We start from the raw sequence: 19,534 nt of genomic DNA, 5'->3' as shown, positions 1-19,534 counted from the left end.
ATGGGGTCGCACAGAGTCGGACACGACTGAAGCGACTTAGCAGCAGCAATGCAGCTTCAAGCCTTGCATGTCTGTTTCCATTGAGCTCCTTGTCTGATCCTCTCTCAAGCCTCCACAGTGGTTATGGCACAGTGGACAATCAGACACGTGCTTGCAGAAAGCCTGAGTCAGAAGCCAGTCCCATCTCCTTGGCACTGGAGGTGGGAGGCTGCTGCTGGTCCTAGGGCAGTGAGGAATGGTGGGGGGCAGCGAGGATTGGGGTCAGCCAATGGCGTCCCTCGGCCTTCCTCCCCTCCCCCCTGCCTTGAGCAGGTCTGAAGATGTGGAACCCGGCTCAGAGCAGTTTCCAAGTCAACCCAGTCGAGCTGCCATTTCCAGGAGCGTGGGCTTTTCCCCACAGTGATAATTTACGAAATTAATGAAGATGCTGCATTTCACTGTGTAATGTCAGTTATTAATACTGATTGCAAATTAACAGCTGGTAATAGCATGCGTCACATTTCCATCTTCTTTCCGTTTCTAAAAGCTAGACTCTAGCATTTGGCCAGCTTGCTGTGAAGCTTCTGTGGAGCTTTGTGCACCTAATGTGACCACTCTGTAGGCTTGGGTAGGGGTCTGGGGGCTGCCCTGGCCACCACAAGCAAGTCCCATACCTTGATGTGACACAGAGCAGAGTCTTTGACTCAGTGTGTGGCTGTGGGGTTGAACCAGCTCCGTTCAGAGCTGGAGGCTAATCTGTGAAATGGGAGTCATCTGGCAACGCCCTAGGGTTATGTGAGGCTCAGGTGGAGTGTGTGTGACGGGACCTGCCTCTGAATGTGCACATGGTCGGGGGCTCTGACCTGCCTCCTTCCCATCCCTCCCCAGGAGCTGTTGGCTAATTGGCAGATGCGGGTAAAGAGCTCTGACTCCAGCGATCTAGGTTTGAACCCCAATCCTGCCTCTAATGGGCTGGATGACTTTGGGCCAGACATTAGCGTGTCATGGGAATTAAATAAGACGATACGTGCCAAATGCTTAGCATGGTGCTGGCACGTCAGGCCTGAATAAGCAAGTACCGGGATGATTATTCCATCATCCTCAGCACGTGGCTTCGTTCCTGCCATGCCTCCAAGGCAGGTCGTTTGTTGGTGGCATTATCAAGGAGCAAAGTCACTGTCTTTGGGGGTCCCTTGGAAATTCAAATGTGATTTTTTTGGCTAAACACTTGGAAATCACTTTTCTAGATTTGCTTCCAATTGTTGCAGTTCAGTCACTCAGTCATGTCCAAGTTTTTGGGATCCCATGGCCTGCAGCATGCCAGGCTTCCCTGTCCTTCACCATCCCCTGGAGTGTGCTCAAACTCATGTCTGTTGAGACAGTGATGCCTTCCAACCATCTTATCCTCTGTTGCTCCCTTCTCCTCTTGCCCTCAATCTTTCCCAGCATCAGGGTCTTTTCCAATGAGTCAGCTCTTCTCATCAGGAAGCTCCAAATTGTTGGAGCTTCAGCTTCAGCAGTAGTCCTTCCAATGAATATTCAGGGTTGATTTCCTTTAGGATTGACTGGTTTGATCTTGCTGTCCAAGGGACTCTCAAGAGTCTTTAGCACCATAGCTCGAAAACATCAATCTTTGGTGCTCAGCCTTCTTGATGGTCCAACTCTCACATCCGTAATGCCTGGAAATCATTTTTCTAGATTTGCTTCCAGATCTTACTTAAATTGAGAAGAGTCCAGGAAAACATCCAGAAATGTCTCAAAGCATGATTGTGGGTTGTTCCTCTTGCTGGCTGTGTGATGTTGATGGAGGGACTCCTCTGGTTTCAGTTTTCTCATCTGTGAAATGGGATGGTTGTCTCTTCCTCTGGAGAAGGCAATGGCACCCCACTCCAGTACTCTTGCCTGGAAAATCCCATGGATGGAGGAGCCTGGTAGGCTGCAGTCCATGGGGTTGGTAAGAGTCGGACACGACTGAGCGACTTCACTTTCACTTTTCACCTTCATGCATTGGAGAAGGAAATGGTAACCCACTCCAGTGTTCTTGCCTGGAGAATCCCAGGGTTGGGGGAGCCTGGTGGGCTGCCGTCTATGGGGTCTCACAGAGTCGGACACGATGGAAGTGACTTAGCAGCAGCAGCAGTCCCTTCCTCACAGACTGTGGGGAAGGAGAACATAAAAGACACATGTAAGGATTCAGTAGCAAAAGGAGAGGGAGTTTTGGTTCTGGGCTTGCTTGCCGGACTCTAGGGACCTAAAGGCATGGGGTGGCCTTTTGGGGCTGGTGGTCGGTTTCCTTAGGGACCTTGTGCTCAGCCTCCTCCGGGGCATGTCCAGTTTTTTCAGTGGGGTCTTGGTTCCTTCCTGAAAGGTCTGTTGGTGCAAGAAGTGAAGGACTTTAAGCCAATCCTACCTATCTTGGAGGCAGAATTGCTAAAATCAATACCAAATACCTAGTAAGTGAGAGGTGACAGGAACATCAAGCTTTATTTGTGAACATTTTAAGAATCATTAGTGTATTATGGATTCTTTAGAAATATGATCTCAGTCCATTGATGGAAAGGAATTGCAAATCAGAGGGACTATTTATTGCAGTGGGAATAAGGGACCTGCCAGATTAAGAAAAACTACTGAAGGAGCCAGAGATTTGAAACATGAAAGACAGTAGCAGATCAACACTGCAGAATTTTATCCAAGTGCTGGAACCCAACTCGGAACAGAAGTTGGTGAGGGATTATTTTATAAACCTATTTTCATCATAACATGTGTAAAATGCAAATTTTGATCATTATGTAAATTAGTTACTTGGTGTAATTTACTTAATTCAAAGCACTTAATGCAGCGTGGTATGTTTTTTTTCCAAAGTGCCAGAGTAGACGTTTATTTTAAATTGTTTTTAATCTCGGTCTTCCAGCGTGATTATTTACAATGTTTTTCCCCTTGTGTTTGTTTTTTAAATGGAAAAGAATAGAGTTTGGGGAGAAGTGAGCATGTTGTGATCACATGGTGTCCTCCTTTGACAGGCTCCAGGCAGTGGGTGTGAGTAAGGCTCACACATGGACCTCTATGTCTGAAATGACACGTGTGTGCACATGCTGTGTGAATGTGCTCACAAGGAGTTTTCCAGACGACTCTTTCTTCTTTACAGAATCTGCTCACGTATGGTTTCATGGCTTGTTCTGAGACCTGTTTGAACTGAAAGCTCCTGGATATTATTGACCCCTATTATGGGCAGAAATCTGCTCTCTTTCTCAGAGAGTTTTCAATGTCAGCCCTTCCCCTTCAGCCACTTTACAACTTTGGAATTTCCATTATCACAGAAGGGAGAGCTGACCTTTTTAGTCTTCTATTGTATCATTCGATTGTCAGGATGGCACCTCCCTTCTTGATGAGCCTCTAGAACAAGAGAGATGATTTGTTCATTTGGGAACCTTTTGGGGCCGTTTCCAGTGCTGATATAGGTTGGGAGGGAGCTGGCAGCCACTGAACATCTATGTTGCCCTGTGCCCTGGTAGATCCTCAGTGGAGGATCACAGTGCTCCTTGGAGGCAGGTGGGTTTAGCCCTGTTTGCAGATAAAGGGATGGGCTCAGAGAAGTGGCTGCCCATGGTCGCGGGGCTTGTGAAGGGTGGGATTTGAATGCTTGCTTGTGCTTATTCTGTGGACCATGGAGTGTGGCCAGTGGGGCCACTGCTGTGTGCCTTTCCTTCAGCTGTATCCCTGGTCACCATGCCAAGGGTGTTGTGTTATTACTTAGGTAAGACAAGGCTGGCAGATCAGGAGACAACTCCCATTGAAAAGATAGTTTGTGACAATCCCCAGATGGAGGGGGTACACCATGCCTTGGGTGGCCACTGAGGGAGGCACCAGGGCTGATCAGGAGTCTGGGGAAGGGAAACTATGGGCAAGAGCCCTTTATGTGATTTCTATAGTAAAGAATGGGTGAAGTGGGGTAAGCAGGTTCAGAGTTGGCTGCTGCTGCTGCTGCTGCTAAGTCACTTCAGTCATGTCCGACTCTGTGTGACCCCATAGACGGCAGCCCACCAGGCTCCCCTGTCCCTGGGATTCTCCAGGCAAGAACACTGGAGTGGGTTGCCATTTCCTTCTCCAATGCATGAAAGTGAAAAGTGAAAGTGAAGTCGCTCAGTCGTGTCTGACTCCTAGCAACCCCATGGACTGCAGCCCACCAGGCTCCTCCATCCATGGGATTTTCCAGGCAAGAGTACTGGAGTGGGGTGCCGTTGCCTTCTCCGCAGAGTTGGCTAATTGGAATAATTTTGGCAGACTCTGGGGCATGGGGTGTCCTGAGTTGTCTAGTACCTGGTCCTGAGATGACTGGAGCAGGTGAATAGTGGCTCAAAATGTGGGAGTCCCATGGAGGAGGTGGTCGGGGTGTGGGCTTTGGGGTGGCTGGTTTACATATGAACGGGGTGCTTTGGGGCAAGTTGTTTACTATCTTTAAGAGTTGATTATCCCTCTGAGGGGCGGTTCTCCAGGGTCAGCAAAGTGCCACATGTCAAAGCATCTGAATACCAAAAATAAAAGACATGGTTAATACAGAGGGCAGGGTTTTGGGGAGTTGGGGATGGGAAGTCACTCTGAAGGACTCCCAGGGCCAGCTGAGCAGCTGAGATTGTGACCAGGACAGGGAAGACCTCCTTCCCAGATGAGAACCTCAGCAAGAAGCCGTAGAACAGCAGCACTGTGCCACCACGAAAGGGGGGCTAGCACTTGAGGGTCCTTCTGCTCACCTGGAGCCAGCCCCTGCCTGGGCCCTGGGGGCATTAGCTCTGGGGTGACCTTGTCACCTTATGACAGGGAGAGGCCTGCATCCTGCTTTCCTGAGAGCTGGCTGGATGCACCACACCTGTGGGTGTCTGCGCCTCTCTTTGCTGAACTCCCATGGGCCTGCTTTGTGACCACCTGACTTCCCTGGAGATGGCTTTTATCACACCCACACGGACTGATCATGCATCCGTAAAATGCAGTCTGCAAATGAAACACATTCTGGCATGTGGGCGGTGCTCGGTGAACGGTGGGGCGGAGCCACTCTCTGCTCTGGCCTGTGGGCGGTGCTCAGCGAATGATGGGGCGGAGCCACTCTCTGCTCTGGCCTGTGGGCGGTGCTCAGCGAGTGGTGGGGCGGAGCCACTCTCTGCTCTGGCCTGTGGGCGGTGCTCAGCGAATGATGGGGCGGAGCCACTCTCTGCTCTGGCCTGTGGGCGGTGCTCAGGGAGTGGTGGGGCGGAGTCACTCTCTGCTCTGGCCTGTGGGCGGTGCTCAGTGAGTGGTAGGGCGGAGCCACTCTCTGCTGCGGGCTCAGTCTTACAAGCAGGACTGAGAGCTCCTTGAGTCCTTGAGGACAGGGCTGTCAAGTTTCCAGGTTCTGCTGTTCCCAGAGAGGCGGTCAGGAAATAGTCAAGGAAGGAGAGGGGGAGAAGGGAGTCAGGGACCACAGCTGGGCAGCTGAGTTATGGGAGGTGGGGCACCAAATGGATTCTGAGAAGAGGGAAAGGGCATCAGCTTCTGATTGAAGCCACAGCAGGCGGGTCTTTGTGATCTCTTACCTTGGAAATTGTGGGTGCTTCCTCCTCTGCAAACCCAGCCTCCGTCACACCCCGGTTCTGTAGCTATTCCATGAATGACATGAAAGGTGGCATTTTGAATTGGTGCTGGGGAGGGGAGTAAGCAATATGGGGAGAGAGGAGCCTGAGCAGAGGTCTTGGAGATGAATTTGAATTTGGGTAAACTATTTGAACCATGTATCTGGAGGCCAGATACAAAAGGAATTTTTCTAAAAAAGTCAGTAGAATGAAAACTGTGTCTCAGCGTTGGAAAATTTGCCAAAAATCCCCAAACACTTCTAACTGTGAACCTCTGGGTATGAGGTGGCAGCCTTTATACATACATATGTATATTACAGATGGTAAAATATTCTTTATAAGTACTCTCAGTGCTTGGACATTTCTTGGAAATTGAAAATGGTATAGGAAGCAATTTGAAATGTGTCCTTTTCATTTCAATTACTTTTCAGAAAGTATTTAAAATACCCATGACTATATGATTTTTTTTCCCCCCTGAAGAAGTAGTGAGATAGTTAGAGATATAACCTTAAATTCCGGGGGGAAAAAAGCTTGCCCAATTTCAATTTCTTGTTTGCCTCCGTCGGATATAGGACAATTACATGGTTGGTGAAGTTGCCCTGGGTTTTAGCCTGGTTCTTGCTTTGGTTCAGTTTGTTCCACTGACTTTGGCTGTACGTGACTCTGTGCTAGGCATGGAGACTTGGGCTTGGACAAATACATGAGAGAGATCTAGTTCTTGCTTCCCTGGTCCTCGAGCTTTGAAACTTGGGGGACATATGAATTCTGACTTGAGGATCTGAGATGGCCTGCAGGGAGGTATGGTTTCAATTGGGCTTTGATGGAAGGATAGTAGTAGTGTTAGCATCTCAGTCGTGTCTGACCCTTTGTGACGCCATGGACCACATAGCCTGCCCGGCTCCTCTGTCTGTGGAATTCTCCAGGCAAAATACTGGAGTGGGTAGCCATTCCCTTCTCCAGGGAGTCTTCCCAAGCCAGGGATTGAACCTGGGTCTCCTGCTTTGCAGGCAGATTCTTTACCATCTGAGCCACCAGGGAAGCCCGATGCAAGGGTAGGGCTCTGTAAATTTCAAACTGGGTGAATCCCAGCTGAGAGTATAAGTGCACATATGGAGTATGTATATCGGAGTGTTGTGGTGGTGTACTGGGTGTGTGTGTGTGTGGAGGGGTCCAGGGAAGGGCAAAGAGCTTCTTTTTCTGGAGTTTGGGTGTGTGGTTTCTGCTGGTGGAGGCAGGTGATGGTGATACAAAAGTAAAAATTAAAAAATGTTGCTAAGACCAGAGAGTCTCTTATGTACCAGACTAAGATGTATGGAGTTTATTTATGTTCAATAATAAAGTCTCTTGAAGGTTTATTGTTTGTTTGTGATTGATGGCTTCTTTTGAGAATATTAATTTCTGGGCAAATTTAAAAGAAATGTATTATTCATGGAAAGTTTTAGAGGAGAGCTTTATCATAAGCAGATGTGAAGTCTGCAAACATCCTGGCAGACGGCACTGGCGGGGAGGGCCACAGGGTCAGGGGGACCTCCTAGGAGGCTGTGGCTGAAGTCCCGGGGAGGAAATGATGGTGCCAGAACCTACGAGGGGGTCATGGAGATGGGCTTGCGGTGGGATGTTTAGGAAGAGAGGAGAGCCCTTGGCCAGCCTGGGTGTCTGGTACTGATGTTCCCTGAGCCTGGCTGATGGGTGATACTAGAGGGAGGCTCAGGAATGTAGGGGTGTGAGCAAGAGGAAAGAGGAAGGAGCCAAAGGAGACCGAGAGTGTCTGGAGGCCCAGAGAGAAGAGAGAGGGCTTCAAGGTCAGGTGGTCACAGGCTGGGTATTCTGGAGAACCCATGGAAAATGAAGAGAGAGAAGGGCTGCTGTTGGTTGATGGCTTTCGCAAGAGCTTTAGAGCACTGTGGAGTGGGTGGTGGTAGGCAGAGAAGTGAGTGTTGGGACCTCGGCCCAGCATTCGGAAGCTGCTTCATGGAGGGGAGGAGGGATGGGGCAGGGGAGGCCTGGGCCTTGGGCACTGTGTTCACCTCCTCCCCTGCAGGTGGTGGAGACTCCGGCTTCCTTCCCTGGCGGCTCCACACTTCCAGTCCTCCCTATGCCCAATCCCCATCATGGGGCGAGCAAGGTCCTTCTTCGTTCTGGGTCCCACATGCTTCATTCTGCAGCTTTTCACGTGCTGTCTCTGGTCAGGAGTGTTCTTCCCCTGGCAGTTTCCAGGGCTGGCTCCCACCCTGACTCTGCCAGCAGTTTCCTGAACCCCAGTCTCTACTTTCTTCAGCACTCACACCACTGTTGGAAATTACCTACTAGGCATGTTGTTTGTTTCCAGTCTGTTCTCCAGCCCCTGAAATGTAAGTCCTGTGCCAGCAGGACGACCATGGGTTCATTCGTTCTTGTGCCCCAGCCCCTAGGAGAGGGATCAACACAGAGAAAGCTCTCTGTGAATGTTGGAGGGAAGAAGGGATGAATGAATGTCAACTGGATGACTTGCATTGGATGGACTTCTGGGGACCAGGTCCCTTGAGGGTGGACCAGTGCAGCTGAGGTCCATCCTGGGGTGCTCACATCAAATTCCTCATAGGAATGTACTTGCCCCTGTTTCCTAAACTGCTTCCTTTCTCTGGGGGAGCAGGGTGCCTCTCCCGGGAGCCTCTCTCTGTCATCCCTGTGGGTGATGACAATGTCCTTGTTCATGATTCTTCCCCCACCCAGCCACCTTGGAGAGCTGTTAGCCATTTGCCTCCTCCTGCCCTTTCTGGGGCTGACGGGAGGCCCCTCTGGCCCCATTGTCTCCCTCTCTAGTGGAGATGGGTCTGGTTGGAGGAGCTGCACCAGTGAAGATGGGATGGGCTGGCCAGTCTGCACAAAGAGGTCCCAGTGGAAGGGCCTGGGCCAAGGTCCAGACCTCTGTAGGGGCCAGGGGGCTCCTGGGATGGTCACTCTGGTACCCTGAGAGCAGCCCCATCTCTCCGGTTATCTAACTTCTTGGGGAATTCTCCCTTTTTGGGGAGCAGCGGTGGGCAGCTGACTTTCTTGGGGGATGGGGGTAGGGTGGCGTTACAAACTCAGTCTTACAGGGAGGAAGGGACTTTTGCTGGAGAAGCAGGCCTCCTTGTCCCCATTCCTGGGGAACAGCAGTCAGGTGGCAAAGTTTACTTGTGCTTTTGACTGTCATTCTGTCCCTAGCCACCCTCCCAAGTGCAGCTGAGTACTGATTTCAGAGGCTGAGAGCTGACCTTTTCAACCTAGTGGGAGCAGGCAGCTGTAGCCAGAGGCTGTGGTCCCGTGGGAGCGCTGCCTTCAACCTGCATCACTTATTCCAGGTATGAGGAGCCAGCCACTGGCAGGGAGCTTAAACTCTCCCTGATGGCTTGGCTCCATCAGGGGCTGCCTAAACAGAAGGCGGAAACCCAGCAGCTCAGGGGTTGCAGTGCGTGAGCTCTGTGGGCTTGTGTTCTCTGTGTGTGCATGCCTCTGTGTGTACATGCCTCTGTGTGTACCTGTGGGTCCCAAGACAGTTGCCACCCCATATGGCACCTCCTATTCCCTGAGGAAATGAAGCAGTCTTGTGAGTTGAGATGGATTTTGGCAGGGGGACCTCAGGGAAGAGACTGGAGTGGACTTCTCCCCCAGCTTGTGAGAACTGGTCATGCTGGCGTGACACAGGAGGATCCTGGACCCCTACCAGACTCATGGACCTGTGGGTGCACACACAACCATGTTGGAGCCCTCATTGCACATATGCTCATGTAAAGCATGGCTCTGCAGATGTGGTCAGTCTCTGCCACTTTAAAGATTTGCAGTGGCCTGGAAAGGCACTGGAAGTGGAGTGGGAGCTGGTAGATAGTGGATCTCAGAGTACTACCTTCATGCGAGTTCCATCAACTATGCTCAGATCTGGGTCAGAGCCAAGGCTATGGGGCAGTGAGGACTGTAAGTGTCCAGGTGAAGGGATAGGGCTTCAGAAGCTACCAGTGTCCTCCCTGGACTGGCTAACACTCAGTACCCCATGTGGGGAAGCTGTGTGTTGGAGTGACTTTTTACGATACAGGCCTTGCTCTTTCAGTGAACTTTTCATAAGGTGTATTAGATACGATGCGTCTGATGAACTTGGTTTATCAGTTAGTTATTTCTGAGAAGCAGACCATCCCCGGAATTAGTGGCTTAGAACAAGTCATTTATAAATAGTCGTTTTTGTGTATTTGTGAGTGTGTGTGTTTGTATGTGTGTGTGAGTCTGTAGATCTCAGTTCAGTTCAGTCGCTCAGTTGTGTCTGACTCTTCTGGTCTCACTGGAACATCTGAATTCATGTAGCCTGGGGTAGTTGCCTGGTCCACCTGACCCTTCTCCACATGTGTCTGCATCCCTCTGGAGGCTAACTGAGGGCTCTTCTCCTGGTGGTGACAGAGTCTGAGGGTGGAAACAGAAATGCCCACTTACTCTAACGTCTGCTTGTACCAAGTAATGGCGGTCTTATGAGTCAAAGCAGGTCATGTGGTTGCGTGTAGGGGCTGGAAAGGTCTTCAAAGTGGCAGAGCAAGAAGCATGGTAATAGGGAGGCCCGAGTACAGCTCGTCTCCTATGTTTGGACCATTGTTTACACTGCATTGGTTAAAAGACAGTTTTTCAGGCAGACCTGCACTGGAACTTTCTGAGATGACCCATCACATATGGTCTATATTTGTGCTATTCAATATGGTAACCACCATCCAGATGTGGCCATTGAGTATTTAAAATGTGGCTAGTGTGACCAAGGAACTGAATGTGCGATTTTATTTAATTTTAATGAAATTAAGTTTAAATTTAAATAGCTACAGGTGGTTAGTAACAGCCCAGATTGAGGGGGGAACATCATGGATCATTTGGGCACAAGCTGTTGCGTGCCTGGCACAGGAGGCCACTGCTGATTTGAGCGTGGGTGTTTGCTGGGTACTGAGATATTCACAAGCTTACTCTTAGCAGGCGCGAATTGTGCCGTGTGCTCAGGAGAGGGAGGGGCCAGGGTTGACACTGGCCCTGAATTGTTCAAGTTGGGGTATTGCATTTCTGGTCCTCGAGCCATCTCTGCCCATGTGTCCTGCCATTGCCTCTGATGGGTGAAGAAGCTCTGAAGAACCTCTTCACACTTTTCTTTCTAAGGCTAAAGATCTCTAGGGTCCCAAGCAGGTTGGTGGGGACTGCATAGCCTCTCTGGGGGACCCAAGGGTTATTGACAGCCTAGAGCCTGTGTGTTGGGAGCCCCTGATGCTGGGGCAGATGTAAGCCACTGTGTGGTCCTCCACTGGTCACCTTTGCAGGGGAGTTCGGGGCCCTGATGCAGAGGGCCCATCCTGCTGCTTGGTACCCTTGAAACCCTCATGCTTTGTCAGGCAGGCATCTCTGGGCACATGTTTGTGCTCCGGGGCCCAGGCTGATGATGGACAATGCTGGCTGAGGTCATGGCTGGGCTAGAACACATGAGCGTGAATGTCAGTCAAACATTTGCGATCTTTCGGGCTCTCATCTGGGGACTGCCGTGTCCTCTGATGGACGATTAGGAGGTCAGCTCTCTGTGGATCCCAGATGCAGGCCCCTGAGATGCAAGCAGGGGGTAGCTTCATGAACTGTGGTTCCTCACAGTCCTCTGAAAATGACAGTCAGGGACTTTCATTCCCAGCATACAGATGAAAACACTGAGGCACAAAGTAGATGGATGGTTTGCCTGGGTGTTAAGGGGCTGCTCTAGACTGTACGCATCTGAGCCTGTGGCAGGTGCTCAGACCTGTTCCAGGGCTTCCCCTCGTAACGGGAAATAGGGACCCTGTGCACCTGCCCCCCGGAACCCCAGTTATGACTCCACGATGCTGTGGCCTCCTGCCTGGCACTGCACTTGGCTTTCCATGGCCGTTCTTGTCATATCCAGCTAGGACTAGACTTACTGTTGAGCCTAACCTCTTGGCAAGATGGGCAGGGAAGAGACCACTGCTTGCATGCTGCGGCTTGCATGGTGCCTGGCACATGTAGAGTTCAAGAAAATTTGTGGAATAGGCATGAAGTGAAAGTTTGTGAAAAAAAGATTGGTTGGAAAAACAACTGGGTTGAATGAACACTGTATACTTTGAATTTGGGTGACTGGCTGGGCCAGGGTGTGCCCAGGGAAGCCTATCGACAGCCCAGGTGCTGGAGGAGGACAGTTTGTGTAATTCAGGCTGGCCCAGAGTGTCCTCTGGAGGAGGTGGCTCAGGGGCAGGGCCTGCCTTGGGAGCTGGGATACAGATATGGGCCAGATGAAGGAAACATCCCAGGCTTGAAAAAGTGGCCTATAAACTGAGACTCTGGGCTGCAAGTGACAGAAATCCAGATCAAGTTGGCTCAGGTGGGAAAGGGTATTTTTTGACTCATGAAACTGAACAGTCCAGGAGAAGCATCCTTCACAGATGGATCCAGAGGCTTAAATGACATCAGCAGGACTGTACCCTACTCTCGGACCTGCTTGCTGGGTCCATTTTTGGGCAGATCACCTTTTGGAGAAGTCAGATGCTCATGCAAGGCTGCTGCTGAGAGATTTGGTCCTAATTAAAAAATGTTCAGCAGTGCTTGCCATCACAAGAGTAAGTTTTCACCAATGAGTGACATAGCTGGGCCCCAAACTCCTTCTGGAGCCCTGCTCCCTGGTGATTTATTCCAGCTCCTCATGGTCCCCTCCTGCCCTGGGCTTTCATTCTGCCCTCTTGGTGACCGCAGGGGAAACAGCAGACCTGTCTCCCAGATGCTCCACCAAAATGCCAGGATGGCGCCCAGTCCAGGACCATCCCGGACGACCTGCTCACCCCTGATCCAGTCAGGATGTGCAGTTCTCATTGGACTTGAGGGGCAGTCACTTCAGCTGGAAAAAGAGTGGATGAGGAAAGTTCATCTAGGAAAATCAAGTCCCTGGAACAAGACAGGGCCCCAGACCTCAGGGCTGGGGGGTGAGGGTACAGGGTATTCAATTATAAGATTGGGGCAGGGACCAAGATTGGAACCACACAAGGCCAGGTCAGTCAGTGGCCTTAGCTCATCACTGAGGGTCAAGGAGTCACAGCCCTGGGGAGCAGAGCCAGGTAGAGGGATTGGGGGACCAGGGTTAGGGGCCACCACCACATATAGCAACCAAGACAGAACTGCCAGGACTTTCACTCCTATTGGATGAAAAAAATAGGGAGAGAAAGGGAAATTCTCACGCAGGACACTTTTTGGCTCCAGAACCTGTTGGTGGCAGGAAGTGCTCCCTGCGGTGGGAGACACTTACCCAGGGGCTGGATGCTGGTATAGAATGTTGGCACCAAATAGATGTCTTGCATTCCTTTGTTCATTGGTCCACGGAGGCAGACTTGAGTCCTTCTGCAAGGCTTATATGGGGGGGTAGCAGTGTTAGACACCCTCCAAGTTCCCTTCCTGCTTAAAGATGGTTCTCTCCCCTCCTCTTCTCCACTGCTCAGATATCCGCGGGCTCCAAAGCTTTCTGGACCAGGCCTCGAGGCTGGGCCTTGACGTGTCTTTACAAAAGGTGGACAAGAACATTAGCCACGTGTTCACCAGCCTCTTCACCACGATGAAGACGGAGGAGCTGAACCGCTACCGAGACACGCTGCGCCGTGCCATCCTGCTGCTGAGCCCGCAGGGGGCGCACTCCTTCATCAACGAGGTAGGTGATGGGGCCTGGGGCCCCAGGAGCTCTGCCCAGGGCTCCCTGCGGGGTGACGCAGGTGGGCCGCGGGTGCTGTCTGCTCGGGCATGGCTGGAATGGATGTTGGAAGCCCTGGATGCTGGGCCCACAGCTCATACCACAAAGGGGGAGCCCCCAGCACAACTTGGCTCCCAACTGGTCCCTGACAAGTGATGCAGTGTCTGCCCAGATGCTGAGAGGCTCGGGGCAGCTAGAGGGAAGCCTGCTTATAAGTCACTGCCAGGGATTTCTGTGGCAAAGCTCAGGCCTTTGTTGCTGTTTGTTTCCTTTTAAGTTTCCTCTCTTTGTTGACAGGCATAAGCCTCTAGGGATAAAACAGATTTCCAGCTCTCTGCAGAGGTGGGCTGCTCTTCTTGGGGATGTGTTCACACCTGGAGGAGGTGTCGTTTGCTATGCTTGCACATGTGCTTACTTTTTTGGTGCCTGGGATAATCAATGCTTTATTTTCTAAACACCTCTATGAGGGGTTAGGACCTTCTAATGAAGACAGGGCCCGCAAGTGTTTGGGAACAGACAACTAGAAATACCCTATGAGCCAATTGATTGGTGGGGCCTGGTGATCTAAAGGCAAAGAAGTGACAGTCTGGAGTTGGACTCCTGCCTCTCTGGCCTGGGTGGACTTCAGGGCCACAGGCTGGCGGCAGCAGTGGACTGAAGGAATCAGGGTACTGCCGAACGCTTCCTGCGGCTTACTTTCTAAGCCCAGTCACTTTGTTGGCCCTCTCTGAATGTTAAATGAAGTGAATGGCAGAATTATACTAATTCCACTTGATGTCCTTTGCTTGCTTCTTCTGCTTTCCCCTCTAATTAATTATTACTCAAAATGGTACCTCATGTATCAGGAGCCAGCACGAAGCCCACTGCTGGAGAGCTTAAAATTCGGGCATGCTTAATTTCATGCAGTTGGCCGGCCGCCATGCTGCTTTGGGCTAATCAGGCCCCGGATCACGCTGGTGGTCCAGCCAGACTGTGAGGTCTGGGCAGCGGTCGGCATTTTCACCAGAACACATTTCCCTGTATGAAGTGACTCGGGCCAGTCATGGGCAGGCGAGGATTAGCAGCACTAATGCGTTCAAGGCTTTCTCAGAACGTTCCTGCCTGTGTCCTGGCCGGTGTCTGCCCCAGGCAAGCTTTTCTCCTTGCTGAATTCCACTCTGAAGTCCACTCTCGGAGTCTTCTCTGGGCTGGTGTCTGCGAGTGGCGCCAGGCTCCACCCCTCTCTCTTCTCGCCAATCCCTTGCCTCTTCTCCTTGCTTGTAAGTAGGAAAAACGTTGGTTTTGGAGGTAAGGGACTTTGGAGTCAAGTCCAGTTCCCCCCCCCCGAGTCTGTGGGACCCTGAGTGATTTGCTTCACCTCTGAAACTTCAGTATCTTTATCAGAAAGTAGGGATGGAGGGGGTGACGGACACAGAGCTTCTCAAGAAGCATCAGTGCTCATACACTGTTCACACTCAGCATTTCCCTTCCAGAGGAATTCAGCTCCCCACTCTCTTTCTAGGCCCTACAAGGATTTACCACAGAACCAAGATGGACCTAAAGATATCATTTCCAAGTGGTTAATTATGCAGACTCCTGCAGGGTTGGATGCACATGACTTGGCTTTGGCCGGTTGGCTTCTTGATCCCCCAGAGCTTGTTTGCAAAGCCTTTACTTTGCTGGGTGTGCAGAGCTGGGGTTGCCCGGAGAGTGGCTGCTGTTAATATTGGGCAAGAATGACAAGGAGGGAGAGATGGCAGGAGTCCGTGGGGGTTGGACAGCCCCTGGGCTTCATGGCCTCCATCTCCAGCCCCTCAGAGTCTTGGTCTCTGGTGCCATATACCTGCTGTCAAGAGGAGGGATTGCCATCATTTCCTGGGTGCCCACCACAGCCTGGCGTTCTGTGTGCCTTCTCTAAGCCTCACACTTTGAAAATGAGGCAACTGGAGCTGAAAAAGTTAAATGACTTGCTTAAAGTCACACAAGCAGCCATCAGGGTTTAAACAGGACTCAAGTCCAGACTGACCCACTCCAAAGCCCCTGTATGCCATGTTGCTCTGTATGACTACAGGCACATCTCACCTTATGACGCTTCCCAGATATTGTGTTTTTTTACCAGTTGAAGGTTTGGGGCAACCCTGTGCTGTCAGATGATAGAATCTTTTAGTAATGAAGTATCTTTTAATTAGGGTATATACATTGTGTTTTTAGACAGAATGCTATTGCAGACCATAGAATACAGTATGGTGTAAATGTAACTTTTATATATCTGGAGAAACAAAAAAATTTGTGTGACTCATTTTATTGTACTATTTGCTTTATTGGGGTGATCTGGAACTGAATCCATGCTATCTCTGAAGTCTGCCTCTATGGAAAATGCAAGCATAGAGGTTACTGTATTGGGTAAAACTCTGCTGTCCTGGTTTTAGCAGCACAGCCGAGTGCTGTGGGAAGGTATAATTCAGTTGCCTCTGTCGGGGGTCTGGTGGAAGTTTTTAGGGTGCTTATGCTCAAAGAATTTTAGTGTATCTACTAAGCATGGTAGAGGAAGGACTCTGGACTGTGGAGGTGAACGTGGCCTGAATGGCTGGCTAGCTTAGCAGGTCCCTTAAGAGAGACTTGATGATGCCAATCCTGGAACAAAACCTCTATTCACTGCTCCCAGGCATTGCTTGGGCTTTTCAAGCAGAGTAACCCAGCCTCTTCTTTGTGATGACAAGGACAGAGGATGTTCACAAGGGTGCCCCACTGCCAGGACATGTCCTGAATTTTACAAAAGATAAGACGTTGGTGTGGGGAAGTAAATGGCCTGACCACCCTCACATTGTTGATGACGTGTTGATATCAGACAGTCAGGGGTGGGCCAGTTACAGTGGGGGTGGGTGATGTGGCCCTCCCAGCTGTAAGTCCTTCCCTTCCCCTGCTCAAAGAGCCTGGCTGATGGGAGTAAGGGAGGACAGGGTCCTGCTTGACTCTTTCACATTTTGCTACATGTGAACCTGTCGGGTGGACTGGCATTTTCATGGTCGCAAATGTCAAATTCTATATGACGTGGAAATGGCTGTCTGGGACCTGCCAGGCTGTTCGTATGCTACGCTGGGAGCCACTTCCCTGTCCAGCATCCAGGCACACTCGGTCCCTGCAAGGGCTGGCCTGGGAGCCCATGCACTGCTGGAGCATCTGTGGCCCCACTCGCTAGGGGCTACCGTGACCAGGCTTTGTGAGCTTGGAGAATCTAGCCTTGACGGCGGGTGAGTCAAGTGAAGTGCTATAGGCCAAGGCACTGGAGTCCGCTTGTGGGGCCCTGTGGGCTCCTATAACAGGCCCTATCCCTGATGGCTTGAATCTGTCTGCAGTGCAGGAGATGGGAGACATGGGTTGGATCCCTGGGTCAGGAAGATCTCCTGAAGGAGGGCATGGCAACCCACTCAAGTATGCGCCTGAAAAATCCCATGGACAGAGGAGCCTGGTGGGGTGCAGTCCTTGGGGCCGGGCCACGAAGAGTCAGACGTGACTAGGCACACACACATCTCAAGTTTCCCTCAGCTTTTATCTCTCAGCGCTGTACCCACATTTCCTCCTCTGAGATCTCTCTTTTTTTTTTTTTTTAAATCACAGTCTTAACTCCCCTTAACTCCCCTTAAAGGCTCCCCTTGGGGAGACTGGGCTCAGAGGTGACAGAACTCTGGCCTCCCGGTTCCAGACCTGGAGACCCCTGTGAGGCTGCCCTGGGTGGGCAGTAAGGACACAGGCCATGGAGGGGAGCTTTCTGTGGGCTCAGCACTGGGGCTCCCTTAGTGAGCAGAGGTGGCACCTCCCAGTCATCCCTAATTGGGACTGAGTTGGACTCATTGTGAGCCTCAATTCTTCTCTGGACCATTGCCTGCTACGCAGGAATCCTGGAGGACGGTGACAGCAATCTCTGATGCTACACTCGATGTAACCTGTCAGCCCGAAGCAGCAGCCAGGGAAGGCTGTGGAAGTCCTGAAGTAATCAAGGGGACAGCTGCTGAGAGGGGGAGGGCAGGGGTCTCGTTCCTGGCCACCGGAGCCCTCCCCTCTGCTCAGAAGTTCCTTCTCTCTCTCTCTCTCTCTGTTTCACAAACAGATGAAATATTTTAATAGCTTTCATTTAATTCATTTGTGAAATCCCCCCAAACTGGTATTTTGATTAGAGTTGCTTTGGATTTATAGATTAATTTTGGGAGAAATAGTAACTTTACAATACTTCTGATTCAGTAACATGTATTTCTTCATTTTTTAAAAAGCTTTCAGTGAGCTTTTGCAGTTTAAGTTCAATTTGTGTACTTATTAAAATATATGTTTCGCAGTGCAAAATGTTTGAAAACGGCTGGAATAAGGAGTTAATTAGGAGTTAAAAGAGCACATTTAGTATATATACAAAGGAGTAATAATTCCATGATCCTGGACTTATTAATTTTTTGTATATTGCTTTCTTTCTGCTGCAGGCTTATGTTTAGGAAAGGAGCTCCTTCTTTAATTTGTCTAGCATTTAATGAGTCTGAGTGCTGGGCCGAGTTCTGTGTGTGTGTTAGTCACTCAGTCGTGTCAGACTCTTTGCAACCCCATGGATTGTGGCCCGCCAGGCTCTTCTGTCCATGGAATTCTCCAGGCAAGAATACTGGAATTGGTTAACATTTCTTTCTCCAGGCCAGGTTCTGCAGTGGGTACTAAAGCTACTGTCTCTGCTCTCAGGGGTCCCCCAGCTTGGTGGGGAGGACAGAGGTGTTAACAGCCCCCTTCACCTATAAAAAGCAGAGGTGTGGACCAGGTTCTGTGAGAGCTCTGAGGTTGGAGCTATGCCCTCTGGTCCAGGAGAGGTGGAGTGGTCAGGGGTCCAGGGCCTCCCTGGAGTGAGGGACACTGGGTCTGGATCTCTAGGAATGAAATCTCATCAGCTTCATGGTCAAGGTGAGGCTGGAGACAGGGCTCTGGAGACCCCCAGTGTCTTCAGGGTCGCACGTGTGGTGTGGTTGCAGCAGCGGGTGTGTTGGGCAGGGAGTGGTGAGGCTGAGGCTGAGAAGGCAACAGGAAGAGGCTCCCTAGTCCAGGGGTGGGAGATCCGAACTTCAGGACTGCTTTGTTCTTGGGGTCCTTTCCAGGGTTTTCAAGATCAGTGGTCTATAGTGGCCTCTATAAGCTTAGCCCCTGTTCTGTTGGGAGATGTGAATGTCTTACTGTTGTTTCTTCTCCAGGTCAGGTTTGATGCAGAGCACTCCAGTCCACAATCCATTTTGGCCCTGGGCTTCATCTCATCTTCTTGGAGGAGATTCTATCCATCCATGTGTCCATCTGTCCACCCACCTGTCCATGCATCCGTGAGTGCTTCCATCCATCTGTCCGTCTATCCACACAGTCATCCATCCATCCAGTACAGACTGGGTGTCTGCTATGGACCAGGGACCGTACCAAGTACTAGCTGGAAACGCGGTGATGGTGCCTTTTCCTGAGACCTGCCAAAGCATCACACGCTGTGGCTACACTGTGGCAGCGGTCCTGCTGGCCATGTGCTCTGGTGACTGAGAGGGGGCGCCTCAGGGCCCTCCTCCACCAGGGCCTCCTCTGGGTGTGCGTGGGACTCCAGGACTTTGTCCTTCCCCCTCTCATCCACCGTTTCTCCGCTTCTGTTTGTAACTGTACGGGGCTCCCTCTTTCCTTTTGTATCCTCTTTCTTTCTCTCTTCTCCCTCCCCGTCTCTTTTGTTTTACTGGGAAAAGTAGAAAAATTAAGCTCTCGCAAGCATTTATGGAGAAGAATTGCCAGTGCTTGCTCACAGTTCATGAGGCAGGCACTGTCCACGCCCTGCCGTCCACGCACCGTCCAGCTCTGTGGGGCCTCTTCCTCCCACTGGAATATGACCTCCTCAAGGGCAGGGACTGAATGTGTCCACTGTTTTATCTTCCAAGAGCAGCACAGGTCTTGGCCCACAGTGGCTGTTGAGGGAATGAATGAATGGATATTTTATATTTCTTACCTTCAGTGGAAAGCTGTGTTTTTTCTGTATGTGCCTCAGTTGCCTGTTTTGGGCTGGTCCTCAAGTCCTTGGCCAGCTCATCCGCAAGGGCTTTGATCTTAAAACTTCTGCTTTTGGGAAGGCTTAAGTTTGCTTCAGAACCCTGCCTTGGCCTGGTCTTGGTTCCTTGGTCAGCGAATGGGGTAGACTGTACCTGTGGGTGGCATGTGGTGCCCCAGGAAAGAGTGGTGTGCAGGGAGGCAAGCGGATCAGGAGAGGCCTGGCAATAAGTAACAC

At 50.9% G+C, this 19,534-nt stretch overlaps 1 protein-coding gene and 1 non-coding gene across 2 annotated transcripts in view; one reads left to right on the top strand and one right to left on the bottom strand.

The window, feature by feature from the left end:
* The window catches only part of LOC129621485 (glutamate receptor ionotropic, delta-1-like), a 214,765-nt gene extending 195,994 nt beyond the window's left edge, over nt 1–18,771 (top strand). The window contains exons 4-5 of the mRNA XM_055537995.1: nt 13,040–13,245; nt 18,480–18,771. Coding sequence (XP_055393970.1) covers nt 13,040–13,245; nt 18,480–18,734 — 461 coding nt within the window. The 3' untranslated portion in view covers nt 18,735–18,771. The remainder of the gene's footprint in view (nt 1–13,039; nt 13,246–18,479) is intronic.
* Nucleotides 6,546–6,617, bottom strand: TRNAC-GCA (transfer RNA cysteine (anticodon GCA)). Its single transcript has one exon. It is a non-coding gene; the product is annotated as a tRNA-Cys (tRNA).
* Nucleotides 18,772–19,534: the final 763 nt, after the last annotated feature.

This window comes from Bubalus kerabau, chromosome 1 (assembly GCF_029407905.1).
Source record: "Bubalus kerabau isolate K-KA32 ecotype Philippines breed swamp buffalo chromosome 1, PCC_UOA_SB_1v2, whole genome shotgun sequence".
In the NCBI taxonomy this organism is placed as follows: Eukaryota; Metazoa; Chordata; class Mammalia; order Artiodactyla; family Bovidae; genus Bubalus; species Bubalus kerabau.
The sequence above is the reverse complement of the archived record's forward strand: the minus strand, read 5'-3'. Positions and strand labels throughout refer to the sequence as shown.